A 14,945-nucleotide genomic window follows, 5' to 3' on the forward strand; every position below is an offset into this window, starting at 1 on the left:
TCCCACTCAACCCTACTAATAAATCTTCATGGCCTGCACCTTAGTTCAGGCCTCCAGCTATTTCAACAGCCTCCTAAGTGGTATCTCTTCTACAATGCACCACAGTGACTTTCTGAAACACAAATCTGATGATACCTCACTGGCTTAAAACCCTACACTAGGGTTCCCATCACTTCCAGAATAACGTAAACACCTGGCATAGCATAAAACGTCATTCATGCCCTGTCCCTATCTAACTCTGTGATCTCGTTTCTTATCACCCCTCAAAAGGCAGCTAGTGCTAACGCTACAACCAAGCTGCTTCCTTTGACCTGAGGGTACACCATGCTCTCACACTCCCTTTTAACATCCCATTATACTCCCATATACAATACCGTACAACACAGCCTTCATTTCTCTACATGGTAAATTCCTCCACATCCTTCAAAACTCAGTTTAAGTGTAGTACAGAATTTGATGCCTTTATACTCCTAAAACATTGGACAGTTTTCTATAAGCCACCGCTAGAAAGTGAGACACTGAAGAACATGAAACGCTTTGTAATCATGGTAGAAAATACAAAGGACAGGCCAGGCGCGGTGGCTCACCCTTGTAATCCCAGCACTTTGGGAGGCCGAGGCGGGCGGATCACGAGGTCAGGAGATCGAGACCACGGTCAAACCCCGTCTCTACTAAAAATACAAAAAAAAAGAAAATTAGCCGGGTGTGGTGGCGGGCACCTGTAGTCCCAGCTACTCGGAGAGGCTGAGGCAGCAGAATGGCGTGAACCCGGGAGGCGGAGCTTGCAGTGAGCCAAGATTGCGCCACTGCACTCCAGCCTGGGTGACAGAGCGAGACTCCGTCTCAAAAAAAAAAAAAAGAAAATACAAAGGACAATGCAGAAGCTCCTTAAATAAATTAATAAATGGTCTGACAATTCAGTTTTATTAAAAAGAGTCATCTTTTTAGATGACTTTTACTTTTACTAGAGATCATCTACTAAAGTAAGTACCATTCATCAAGTTATTTCAATGAGAAAATAAACTTGGAGCTCCAAATAAATGATCACAAATAAAGAGTTACTCTAACATGATAAACATGGTTGTAAGGTATCAAAAGATATTGTGAATTTGTAACAGAGGTATAGATGTTACCTAGAAATAATGGAATCCAAATTAGGTACATGAGTAGTAAACAGAAAATTGAGTTCTAACACTGTGCATGAAGAAGAAAACCCTGTTCAACAACATCTATGAGAATGTAATTAATTTTTCAAAGACAGGTTTGGCTTATAAATTTGCAAGCCACTCATATACAAGGGTGACCAGAAATTAATGTCTTCTCACCTACTATTACAATACTATATTTATATAATCCTCTTCTTAAACAGGGAAAGGATTTTTTTTTAAACAAGCCTCTACACGAGTAAATTACACTTGAGTTCCAACAGATGGTGACACAATGGAAATTCATAAGCATAGTTGCCAAATAAGACCAATATGTTAAAAAAAAAAAAAAAAAAAAAAAAAGAGGGACAACACAGAGTTCCTGGGATCAGCTTCTCTGTTCTCAATACATTTTGTGTATCCAGCAAAAATAATGGTAACTAGAGAATTATTCAGCATATTCTTTTTTTTTTTTTTGAGATGGAGTCTCACTTTGTTGCCCAGGCTGGAGTGCAGTGGCGCAGTCTCGGCTCACTGCAACCTCTGCCTCCCAGGTTCAAAAGATTCTCTCATCTCAGCCTCCCAAGTAGCTGGTATTACAGGCATATGCCAAGTGGTGATATTACAGGCGTGTGCCACCACGCCCAGCTAATTTTTTTTTTGTATTTTTAGTAGAGATGGGGTTTCACCATGTCGGCCAAGCTGGTCTCGAACTCCTGACCTCAGGTGATCCACCCGACTTGGCCTCCCAAAGTGCTGGAATTATAGGCGTGAGCCACCGCACCTGCCTGCATATTCTTAAATACTGTATCAATTAACTCATGTCCACCTAGACTCTGTCACAACTCTACTTCATCCCCTGTCAGCAATCATTCTTCTTAACTGCTATAATTACTCCTGAGGTACATGGAATTAACATAACCTTTAAGACAGGAACAGAGTGGGTAAATGGAACAGAGAGGGGAAATTACTTTGAAAAGAAACCTAGGCAAATTACCAAGATTTCAAACAAACCACCAGGCAGAGTTCCAGGTGGCACACCATTTCTATTTCCTTCTACCTCACTGCTTCCCATCTACCTATTCCCTAGGCAAAGACAAAAATACAATTTAGGGGTTAAGAACATGGGATTTATCCTGTTACCACGTAAAGGAGAAGTAAAATAAGAAAAAAAAACGAAAAAGAATATAGGATTTATAGTTAAAGCAGAGATGTTCAGAATCCTGCCTTCACTACTTACTATACTTGCTCTGTGACCTTAGTTATGTTCTCAAAGCCTCAGTTTCTTCGTCAATAGAACAGGGATGATCCTTTCCTTTTAGAGTTGTTGTAAGAATTAAATTATGTAAGATAGAGTGTTAAAGTGTAAGCACACTGCTTGGCACACAGTAAACTAAATGAAAAGAGCCACCTGATAGGCCAGGTGTAATCTCAGCTCACAGCTGTAATCCCAGCATAGCCCAGGAGTTTGAGATCAGCCTGGGCAACATAGGGAGACCCTGTCTCTACAAAAATAATAAAAAAAAATGTTAGCCAGGTGGGGTGGTGCATGTTTGCAGACCCAGCTACCCAGGAGGCTGAGGTGGGAGGGTCACCTGAGCCCTGCAGGTTGAGGCTACAGTGAGTTGTGATCACGCCACTGCACTCCAGCCTGGGTGACAGAGTGAGATCCTGTCTCAGAAAAAAAAAAAAAAAAAAGAGCTACTTGATAGTCTCATAAATAAACAATAGATAAAATCTGAGAATTAATAGACTGCAATAATTATTTAAACTAAGCTGACAGTATAGCGGTTCAGTTTGCAATGTTTCCAAGTGTTTTGCATATAGTATGAAAATCTATTCCATGATTCTGTAACCCATAGAAAGTTAAAAATCCTTAACTCAGACTTATAGCCTCCTCACGATCTAACTTACAGACTCTTCATGATCTAGCTCTAAATTATTTTTTAGCCTCATCTGACATTTATCCCTCCATGCAGTCAATATTTTAATTTGTAATACTTAACATACCTTCACAGTTCAATCTTGAGTCAAACAATTCCTTCAACGCAGTTACTACTCTCATCCCATCCCTTTTCCCAACTACTGAAATCCCATTTATCATTCTACCCTACGATGCCTTCCCTGATCCTCCCTAGTAGAGATGATCACATCCACCTCTAAGATCTCAGTATCTATTGCTTAAAGTTAGAACACTTATTTCATACTGTCCAGTTTTTTTTCCCAGTTTTCTTCCTCATTAGATTTTTAGTTCAAACGTCATTCAAGCGGAGATGTCAGTGGTCAGCTGGATACAGAGAACATAAAATATGGCTGGGTGTGGTGGCTCACACCTGTAATCCCAGCACTTTGGGAGGCCAAGGTGAGTGGATCACAAGGTCAGGAGCTCAAGACCAGCCTGGCCAACATGGTGAAACCCTATCTCTACTAAAAATACAAAAATTAGCTGGGCGTGGTGGCGCACCTGTAATCCCAGCTTCTCGGGAGGCTGAGGCAGGAGAATCACTTGAACTCAGGAGGTGGAGGTTGCAATGAGCTGAAATTGCGCCATTGCACTCCAGCTTGGGCGACAAGAGCAAAATTCAGTCTCAAAAAAATAAATACATAAAAAATTTAAAAAAAGAAGTATGACTAAGGCAAGTTTGACTGATAGGCAGATTGTATTATTAATTTTGGGGTGGAGATTGAGAGAAATGTTCTTGTTTTGAGAAGTTATGTTGAGTTTTTTTGGTTTTTTTGAGATGGAGTCTCACTCTGTTGCCCAGGCTGGAGTGCAATGGTGCAATCTTGGCTGACTGCAACCTCCTCCTCCCGGTTTCAAGCGATTCTCCTGCCTCAACCTTCCATGTAGCTGGGATTACAGGTGCCTGCCATCATGCTCAGCTAATTTCTGTATTTTTAGTAGAGATGGGGTTTCACTATGTTGGCCAGGCTGGTCTCAAACTCCTCACCTCAGCTGATCCACCCGCCTTGGCCTCCCAAAGTGCTGGGATTACAGGTATGTGCCACCGCGCCCAGCCACATCTTTTCTTTTTAAAGATTGATTACTAGGAGGAACTACAGAAAAGATACCTTAAAGGTTTGAATTGCCATTTACGGGATATTTGGAATTTAACCATTTAGAGAGGTCTTCAATATTTATTCTTATTTCCAATGTCTGCTTAAAGGCTAAATGCAGGATACTTATTTCTCTTTAACAATTTAACTATCAGAAATATTTAGTATGCATACAAGGCATGTTATTTCAGATAATGATAATTTCTATTTGAATTTAAATTTCTTCTCTACATTTTAAATTTTAAAGCAGTAAAATCATATAAAAATGTTAATAGTGCAGAAATATATCAGAAAAGATATGAAAGTTACCATTTATTTCTCCAATCCTATTTAATCCCATTTCACAGAAGAAACCAAAGTGAACAGTCTGGTGTAAATTCTTCTAAAGATTACTGTCTTCATATATATTATTTCATGGGGAATTTTTATACTGAGACTTTGATGAAAAAGAATTAGTACTAACATTATTTCTTGAAAAATTAGGATGATACTTTTACTATCACCACACTTTTTTTCCCCCCAAAAAGGCTGGCATATAGAAATAAAATATCCCAAATTTAAGATAATTTAGAAGTGGAAGTGGGGGGCAATATATTCAGTGCAATTAAACACACTATTTTTCATGATACTTCCCAAAAAGCAGGAAAAAAAAACTGATAATTTACATTAACTCTTACTTTACTCTTTAAAAAAATAGTTTCTTTTTTTTTTTTTGAGATGTAGTCTTGCTTTTGTCACCTGGGGTGGAGTACAGTGGTGCAATCTCGGCTCACTGCAACCTCCGCCTCCCAGGTTCAAGCGATTCTCCTGCCTCAGCCTCCCGAGTAGCTGGGGTTACAGGTGCCCGCCACCACACCTGGCTAATTTTTGTATTTTTAGTAGAGATGGGGTTTCGCCATGTTGGCCAGGCTGGTCTCAAACTCCTGGCCTCATGATCCACCCTCCTTGGCCTCCTAAAGTGCTGGGATTACAGGCGTGAGCCACCACGCCCAGCCAAAAACATAGTTCCTTTTTTTTTTTTTTTTTTTTTTTTTTAGACGGAGTCTCGCTCTGTTGCCCAGGCTGGAGTGCAGTGGCACGATCTTGGCTCACTGCAAGCTCCGCCTCCCGAGTTCACGCCATTCTCCTGCCTCAGCCTCCGGAGTAGCTGGGACCACAGGCGCCCGCCACCGCGCCCGGCTAATTTTTTGTATTTTTTTAGTAGAGACGGGGTTTCACTGTGGTCTCGATCTCCTGACCTCGTGATCCACCCGCCTCGGCCTCCCAAAGTGCTGGGATTACAGGCGTGAGCCACTGCGCCCGGCCAACATAGTTTCTTAAGAAACAACTTTTTACTAGTAATCTGAGAAATTTTCTCACGCAGGTTTCAGGAAAATAGTTACATTAAATATCATCAATCAAAATGCCACAGCAACTGGAAAACTTTAAATCAAATTGTGATAAAAGTTGAAAGTATACAATTAAAACACAGGTTGGTAAATGTGACACTGCAAAGGGTTAAGATGATGTAGGTCAAATATGAAGTTCTCAAGTTCTTTGGTTTGTTGGTTTTTGAGACAAAGTCTCACTCTGTCGCCCAGTCTGGAGTGCAGTAGCGGAATCTCTGCTAACTGCAACTTCCACCTCCTGGGTTCAAGAGATTCTCCTGCCTCAGCCTCCCGAGTAACTGGGACTACAGGCACGCACTACCACGCCTGGCTAATTTTTGTATTTTCAGTAGAGATGGGGTTTCGCCATGTTAGCCAGGCTAGTCTCGAACTCCTGACCTCAGGTGATCTGCCAGCCTTTGCCTCCCAAAGTGCTGGGATTACAGGCATGAGCCACCATGCCCAGCCTGAAGTTCTCAAGTTCTAACAATCCACAAATAGAAGTTAGAAGCAGAGATAAAGATTCTATGTTGGCCATGCCATGCGCCTGTAATCTCAGCATACTGAGAGGCTGAGGTGGGAGGATCACTTGAAATCAGGAGTTCAAGACCAGCCTGGCCAACATGGTGAAACCCAGCCTCTACTAAAAATACAAAAATTAGCCGGGCATGGTGATGCACGCGTGTAATCTCAGCTACTTGGGAGGCTGAGGCACAAGAATTGCTTGAACCCAGAAGGTGGAGGTTGCTGTGAGCTGAGATCACGCCACTGCACTCCAGCCTGGGCAACCGAGTGAGACTCCATCTAAGAAAAAAAAGATTCTATGTCATTTAAACTACATTCCTTAAATATTATTAAAATACATTCAAAGCTATCAGCAGGATCAATAAAGTGTGAAAGAAACCTGAGTAACACAATCAGCAGTCTACCAAACCCCTCATTTTAAAATTAATTGTCCAAGTATTTCACACATACAAACTACACTGGAAAAAAAATGTAGAAAACATGTTAAATTTGTTTCATTCTTATTAGAGGATCTAAAATAAACACTCTAAGGATAAGTAGGTTATCTATGACATATATATCTGTATCTGAAAGAACAGCAACTAAACAAACACTGCTTCACAAAGTCATGGATGTGCTTTCTCACTATCCACTTGGCCTTCAAACGATGGAAGCAGAAGTAATCACAAGCTGAAGCGTCCAACTAGGGGAATGATTCTGGGGGAGATGAATGAGACACTGATAAGGACACTTAAGTAGATTCTGCTTGTCCCTGGTATGGGCAAACTGTTCACATATGGTATGTATGCAAAGCAGGTATGCCAAAGTCAGGGGGTAACTATAAGGTGATTTTGGAGCCATCAATGAAAGATGACAATCTCATACTGCATAATCAATATTCTAGTTATTGTTAATAACTATATTGTAAATCTATAACTAAATTCCATTAACTAATCAATACATTATTTTCCATTACTTAGAAATATTAAAAGAGTTACTTTAAAGATGTAAAAAAAAAAAAACCAGAAAACAAAACAGGTCATCACCTCATTTAGTAATAGATTTTATAAACTAATTTTTTTGTTCATTCTTCCTAAATTTCATAACTTCATAAATTTTATAATATACTTTTCTACATATACACCTTACCTTCCTCCCAAGCAAAACTACTACTCTTTGATTTAATTGAGTATGGAAAAACCACTTTTCTTTCTAATACCATTCTTGATGATGTCCACATTTTGTGAAACTTAAGCTAAAGCAGTACAAGGGACTGAACCAGCATACAATGAACTTAAACATTTAGATTTATGTCTCCTAAGACTGCCTATGAGAGAGTTCCTGCATGATGGTCCCAGGCCAGCTTAGAGGCCTTCTGTGTGTGTTTTCTACAAGAATGAGTTCAAAGCTATTAAATAAACGAAAATATCTGATATGCAGAAATTTACCAAGAAGTTATTCAAGTACGTAAATGAGCTTTTTTTTTTTTTTTTTTGAGACAGAGTTTTGCTCGTTCCCCAGGCTGGAGTGCAGCGGCACGATCTCAGCTCACTGCAACCTCCACCTCTCGGGTTCAAGCGATTCTCCTGCCTCAGCCTCCCAAGTAACTGGGATTACAGGCATGCACCACCATGCCCGGCTAACTTTGCATTTTTAGTAGAGACAGAGTTTCTCCATGTTGGTAAGGCTGGTCTTGAACTCCCGACCTCAGGTGATCCGCCCGCCTCGGCCTCCCAAAGTGCTGGGATTACAGGCATGAGCCACCGTGACCGGCCATAAATGAGCACTTATTAATCTCAACTATTTTCTAATGATAAAGTCAAGCATGCATTTTCCATCTCTTCTAGCCAGTCTCTACAATGGAAAAAATAAAAGTTTTCAATTAAAATTACATTAAGTTAGTTGGAAATTATGTAGTTGTTTCTCTGAGGTATTACATGGCACCAAACATTCCAAAATTGTTAAAATCTTCCTTCATTTGGAAACAAGGTTAAGAAAAAGATGAGTTTTAAACTCTAGGCAAAAAGACAATCCAATTTCAAAACATTTCCCTCTGTTTTACAGTATATCATTCACACTCAGAAGTATACACTTCAAACTTAAAATAATCTTGAGTATATAAAGACTCACCATCTGTATGGGTTTCTTGTGGAGATCTCGTTCAGTTACCAATTTTTCCTGGTCAGTGACATAAAGACCTTTCTGTGCTAAAGCCTGGATTACAGCATCATGGCCCAAAAGGGGTTTTGCAGCATCACTCTTGAGAATGAGACTCCCAGCACGACAGTATAGTTCAGCCGATAGAAGCAAATTAACAACAGGTGGTTTGATGTGTTCTTGGTCATATTGATCTGTGTAAAATGGTTCTCGAAGTTCCTCTGGCACATTTTCTATAAAGATTAATGGAAAAAATTATCTTACAAGATTTTTATAAAAGAAACATAGAATTTAATTAATAATTATTATTTATATCATAGAATTTAAGATTCCCTCTAAAAATATAGCAATAACCCTTTAACTGAAAAGATGATTCATTAAACCTTGACATATAATCTGGAATGAGACAAAGATACAAATTTCCCTTACAGAAGATATTTTCTGAGTATATTCCAAAAAGGGACTACAAGACAAGGAGAAAAGTTTTCTGAGTCTAGTGGCTCTTGGGAAAATATTCCCACATTCATAGTCAAATCTACAGAATGAACTATAACATTCCTAAAAACTAATTTCAATGACACTCCTCACAGGCAAGCAGTCAACATGGAAATGCACCACAATAGGTATTTCAGGGGACTGCTAGTCCTTGCCACCTGAGAATACAAAATCATCTGCCCAGTTTTACAGCCAATGAGCTGCAGAATAGAGACTGCCTAACTTATTCTATCTCTTTGCCTCAAGACCCCTGCCGTCTCTCCCTTCATGCTTAGCTTGCTGACACTACTGAAAAAGAATTACAGCAATTGTTTAGGAGAGAGCTACTCTTAAAAATCCCTTACACTAGTAAACCACTGATATTGCCACATTACCACGGACCACTCCCCATCCTACCTGAAAAAGACTTCCTGGGCACCCAACTGACAAGTTCGACTAAAACATAATTAGTAGTTTAGAAATGGGAGATGGGAAGGAAATCAAAATCTCCTCCAAAGTTTCTCTTTCCTGCTAGCCACTACCCTTTAAGAATGCCAAGTCCCACTCTTCCAATGTCCACTCCCACTCTCCCAATGTCTGCTCCCAAACCAACTTAAGCTCAACTTAAGCAAAGGCACTTGTATTTGATGGCAGCAAAATTACCAAAACAAACAAGAGAAACAAAATACTTCTCATTGTTTTACAAGTTTTCTTGCCTATTCTACCCTGTATCTCTTCTTCCTCCTCTCCATTTCTTACCTGGGCTCTATGCCTCTCATCGAAGCAGGACAAGGATGAGGTATGTCCCCCACAGGTGGGGCCTCTGAGTTAGAGGTTAACATGGAGCTGCAATTATAGAACCTGATAGCTCTGTCCTGAGACCTAGCCAGTCCCTCACCTGCCTTCTCTCTAGAAAGTGAGGTTCTGAAGCCAGCCATCCCATCACTGATCTTAGCTGTTTCCTGAATAGGCAGCTTTAATATAAGCTCAATAATGCCACAGCACTAACCAAAACTGGTACTCTGAAAAATTTGTAGCCGGGCGCCGTGGCTCACGCTTGTAATCCCAGCACCTTGGGAAGCCGAGGCGGGCGGATCACAAGGTCAAGGGATCGAGACCATTTTGGCTAACACGGTGAAACCCCATCTCTACTAAAAATACGAAAAATTAGTCAGGTGTGGTGGCACGTGCCTGTAGTCCCAGCTACTCAGGAGGCTGAGGCAGGAGAATCGCTTGAACCCAGGAGGCGGAGCTTACAATGAGCTGAGATGGCGCCACTGCACTCCAGCCTGGGTGACAGAGAGACTCTGTCTCAAAAAAAAAAAGAAAAATTTGTTCACAAAGCATTAATATACTCCTTAGCAATTTTCACCTTAAAGTTTTTTAAAAAGTGCCTATTTAGAAAAATATATTCACACAATATTGTAATAATTATTGCATGTTAATTTTCTATACCAGCATGGTTCTAAGGAATTCAAGGAATCAGAAATAACCCTCATCCTCAAGGAGCCAGGAATTTACAAAACTCTAAACAGACAGAGAGGTAGAGTTAAGCAATTCAGAAATTAGAGACAATACTAAGCAGGAAATTATTAAGCACCAAATGAAAGAAATAAACAATTAAGTACTTAGAGTTCAGAAGTGGGAGCATCACAGTGGGGGGACACAACTTCATCTTAAACAAAAATTGAAGCCGGGCGCAATGGCTCACGCCTGTAATCCCCGCACTTTGGGAGGCCGAAGCAGACAGATTACCTGAGGTCAGGAGATCGAGACCATCTGACTAACACGGTGAAAACCCATCTCTACTAAAAATACAAAAAATTAGCCAGGCGTCGTGGCAGGCGCCTGTAGTCCCAGCTATTCAGGAGGCTGAGGCAGGAGAATGGCATGAACCCGGGAGGCGGAGATTGCAGTGAGCCGAGATCGCACCACTGCACTCCAGCCTGGGTGACAGAGTGAGACTTCGTCTCAAAAAAAAAAAAAAAAAAAAAAAATAGTATAGGCGGGGCATGGTGGCTGACACCTGTAATCCCTGCACTTTGGGAGGCCGAAGCGGGCAGATCACCTGAGGTCAGGAGTACCAGACCTGCCTGACCAATATGATGAAACCCCTCTCTACTAAAAATACAAAATTAGCTAGGCATGGTGGCAGGCGCCTGTAATCCCAGCTACTTGGGAGGCTGAGACAGTAGAATCTCTTGAACCTGGGAGGCAGAGGTTGCAGTGAGCCGAGATCGCGCCATTGCACTCCAGCTTGGGCAACAAGAGTGAAACTCTATCTCAAAAAAAAAAAAAAAAAAATAGAGTAGCAGGAATCAGCAGAATTTTAGTCAGAAAAAAAGAGGCTTTCTAAACATAAGGAGAGGGAGAAGAGAAGAGTAGGGAAAAAAAGATGTGAAGAGACACCAAATTGAACAATCTGGATGGAGAGAAGAGTTCATGTGGGAAAGCAGTAAGAGGCAAAGCTGGAATGGGAGAGGTTGGTGATGAGGACTTGAAGGAAATATTCATCTTTTAAACACGAGGCCTTTGTGTATTAGCTAACAAGGAGATGCTGACAGTTTTACAGGACAGTGTCACATTAAGACTGATGTTTTGGAACAATCTGGTATTTAATATTGATGGCTATAAAAATCAGAGATAGAAGATTATCATATAGATATAAGGAAATGAAGTTCAAAGGCAGTAGTGAAAACAGAAAGTAAAGGACATAAAAGACTAACTGCTAAAGACAAACAAAAAGTACCCAGGAATAAAGCAAAGAGAGAGGGTCAAGATGAAAATAAATAATAAGCCTACGTTACAAGGGAAACAGTGATATTATTAATAGAAAAATGAAAATCAAAGGCAGCACCAATTCTAAAAGCAAGATTAAAAACTCAGTTTTAGACATATCGAGTTTGAAACAATAGCAAAAATATCCAAGTGGAAATATCCAATAAGCAGCTGGAGATATAGGACTCTGGAAAGAGGTCAAGAGTGGATGTATCAATTTGGGATTTTGGTGACATCTAAAAATATCATCCTCATTTAATAATTGAAAACACTTTCCTTTCCTCGTAGACGCATTACCCAGTAGTGAGCCAGCTTTAAATTTAATATAGCTGCCTCAGCGTGATGGTGAAGTTCAGTTTTAAATTGCAGAATATAGTGCTGGTATTCATTTACACTTTAGTATTGTAGGAAATAAACAGAAACTATTAGTAGAACAGCTGTAAAAGGAAAATTATTTGATTTTACGATAACTATTATAAAATGTATAAATAATGGATTTTTATTTCCTGTATCAATAAAAATATGGTTAATATAGGTTATTTGGCATCTAAATACTAGCTGTGAAAAGTATATGCTCATTATCAGGATTACAAATTTATCTATCATACCTATATATCCACCTAGCATTTACTTACTGCTTTTACATCCATTTTCATGTATGACCTTTATAACATCTTGTCAGACACAGTCCTAAACATGCATTCTGTCATTTAATTCTGAAAACCCTCTTACCCTATTTTACAGATAAAGAACTCAAGAAAGGACATTTTGCCCAGGGGCACATAGCTGATAAGCACAGAATTATAGCTCTACACCATCTTGCTAAACAGGCTCAAACATAATAATGATTTGCCAAAAGCAAAAGAGTGGAAGGTGGAAGACAAGAGTCCAGGGGTTGCTTCCATTTCATTAAAGCATACCCACTAACCTAAGTTGTGAAAGTGTAAGTTTTAAAAAGACCCCAATGCAAGGAAAAGGGAAAGGATCCATAGCTAATCAAAGACTGTTTCAAGAATACAACAAAAATAGACTCTTCAGCCCTCAAGAGAATGTAAAACTTCATACTGAATATAAAATAGGTCATTTTAAAAACAAGTCTTCGAGAGCTAAATACACTTAAGAGAAGACTTCAAAAGTGTCTATCATTTTACCAATGGTATAAAACTATTTTTTTTTTAAAGTTTGGAATTGTACCACATTAAAAAAAAAATGAACTGAAACAGCATATTAGAAAATAAACAGCAAAATCAAAGATAAGAGGTTTCACTCTCTCCCAAACCTCCAGAACACAAAAAGTAAGAAATTAATACTGACAGAACGGTTGAGTGAAATACCACTGCTAGAATTGCAAAGGATACGATGAGTTTTTCTTGTACACCATGACTTAAGCAGAGCATAATTTAATCATGTTACTATAAGTCTTGACTAGACTTGAAATTAACATCCATCTGAAATGCTTGAGGTACAGGTAGAGGGAGCAGAGACAGTATTGCTCAAGGCAATTTTCTATAAAACTGGGTTAGCTACCAGTTGCATCCACATTCCAGCAAGTGACACAGATTTATTAAAAGCAATAAAGGGGCAGGAAGCAGGAGGGGAGTACATTTTAGAAATATCATCACACTAAATCATAGGAATACCACCTTATTTTCCAAATCTAAAAAATAGTTTCTAAGGTAATAACTATTATAGAATTTCTAAGTTTCAAAGAACTCCAATTAAAAGTAAGCCACAGAATCTGAACTTGAAATTAACCAAAAGACATAAAGATGATCAATAACATTTAAAACTTCATAGTAGCAGTAATTAAAGAAAGTTATCAAAATGGCAAAAAAAAAAAAAAAAAGTTTAAACCCACTGTTGACAAGGATGTACTGATATGAATACTCTAATATATGACCAAAGGGCAAGGATCACGTCGTCCTCATTTACCATGATATGAATCTCTAGGGCCTAACTCAGCGCCTGGTACACGGTAAGGAAAGACTTGACGAATAAATAAAAATGTTATTAAAAAAAAATTCTAGTCACTAGCCTTTTCCTGAAAGTACTCCCAGGTTTCAAATTTCCCCCTCAAGTTTACTACCTGATTCCGCGCTAGTAATCATTATTTACTCCTTGTACATGCTTTGAGAAACTTTAGTTTTCTCTGGGCCACACTTAATTTCTGTGATAGCAATCCCTCTCAAAACCAGATAGGTTTTCGGTTTACCTACATTCACTACCTACATCCATTCTGAAATTTGGTAAAAATTTGGGCTTTGAGAAAGTATAGGCTTTAGATTTTAAAAGAATCGGTTGAGTCCTAATTTTACCACTTACTTTTTTTTTCTTTTTTTCTTTCTTTTTTTTTTTTTTTTTTTTTTTTTTTTTTTTGAGAAAGAGTCTCACTCTGTCACCCAGGCTGGAGTGCAGTGATGTGATCTTGACTCACTGCAACCTCCACGTCCTGGGTTCGGGCAATTCTTGTGCCTCAGCCTCCGGCGTAGCTGGGACTACAGGTATGTGCCACCACACCCAGCTAATTTTTGTATTTTTAGTAGAGATGGGGTTTTGCTATGTTGGCCAAGCTAGTCTTGGACTCCTGACCTCAGATGATCTGCCCGCCTTGGCCTCCCAAAGTGCTGGGATTACAGGCACCAGCCACCATGCCCGGCCCAGCCATTTACTTGATGGGATCTTGAGTTCAGTAATTAACTTCTCTGAGTTTTAGTTTCTCCATATTCCACAAATGTGCTGCCTATTCCTACTCTGACCTCAACTTCCTCCACTTCCCCAGGCCACTATGCTCCAAACACCCAACTCTTCCTGTTGCTAGAATATGCCAGGTTCAGACCTTTTGGCCCACGCACTAGAGGCCTTCTGCCTCTAATGTTCCTCCCCTTAACCGAATGAATGGTTGGCTCTTTCCATTCAGATCTCAGTTAAATGTAACCTCCTCAAACACATTTTCCCTGACCACCCAATCACTCATTGTAGTTTAATTCTCTAGGTAACAACTATTACTATCCCATATTTTATTTCTACCTCCTCTCACTATAAGGTACCTCAAGGAGAGCAAGATACTTATCTGTCCTGTATCACTATACCTGGAACTGTGTCTGAAACACAGTACACACTCAAATATTTACCAAAAGACTGTACAGTACCTACACATAGAGCCTTGCCTTCCAAGAAGGTACCAATTAAAAGTTAGCTCCCTCCTGCCCTCTACATTATTACCAAATAACATGGTAAGTGTGGTACAGCATTCCTGAGCTTAAATTATCACCTCCACTCCTCCCATTACCCTATAAGGCCAAAGCACCTCTTCTGAGCGCCAGATCTTTATAAGCCATCAGCCTACTCAGCTCTTCACTTGGGTGTCACAAAGAAACCTAACTCAAAATGGGAGCCAGGTTTCTCAGTGACCAGGGGAGTTACAAATATGGAAAAAGGAAAAACTAGAATAAACTCTGTGGTG

General features: G+C 39.7%; 1 protein-coding gene across 5 annotated transcripts in view; it reads right to left on the reverse strand.

Annotated features, from left to right (window-relative positions):
* Positions 1 to 14,945, reverse strand: part of CAMSAP2 (calmodulin regulated spectrin associated protein family member 2) — a 122,868-nt gene that overhangs the window by 91,823 nt on the left and 16,100 nt on the right. For all 5 annotated transcript variants that reach the window (XM_012502074.2, XM_030818692.1, XM_030818689.1 and 2 more), the window contains exon 2: positions 8,204 to 8,463. In XM_012502074.2, coding sequence (XP_012357528.2) covers positions 8,204 to 8,463 — 260 coding nt within the window. The remainder of the gene's footprint in view (positions 1 to 8,203; positions 8,464 to 14,945) is intronic.

This window comes from Nomascus leucogenys, chromosome 9 (assembly GCF_006542625.1).
Source record: "Nomascus leucogenys isolate Asia chromosome 9, Asia_NLE_v1, whole genome shotgun sequence".
Taxonomy (NCBI): domain Eukaryota; kingdom Metazoa; phylum Chordata; class Mammalia; order Primates; family Hylobatidae; genus Nomascus; species Nomascus leucogenys.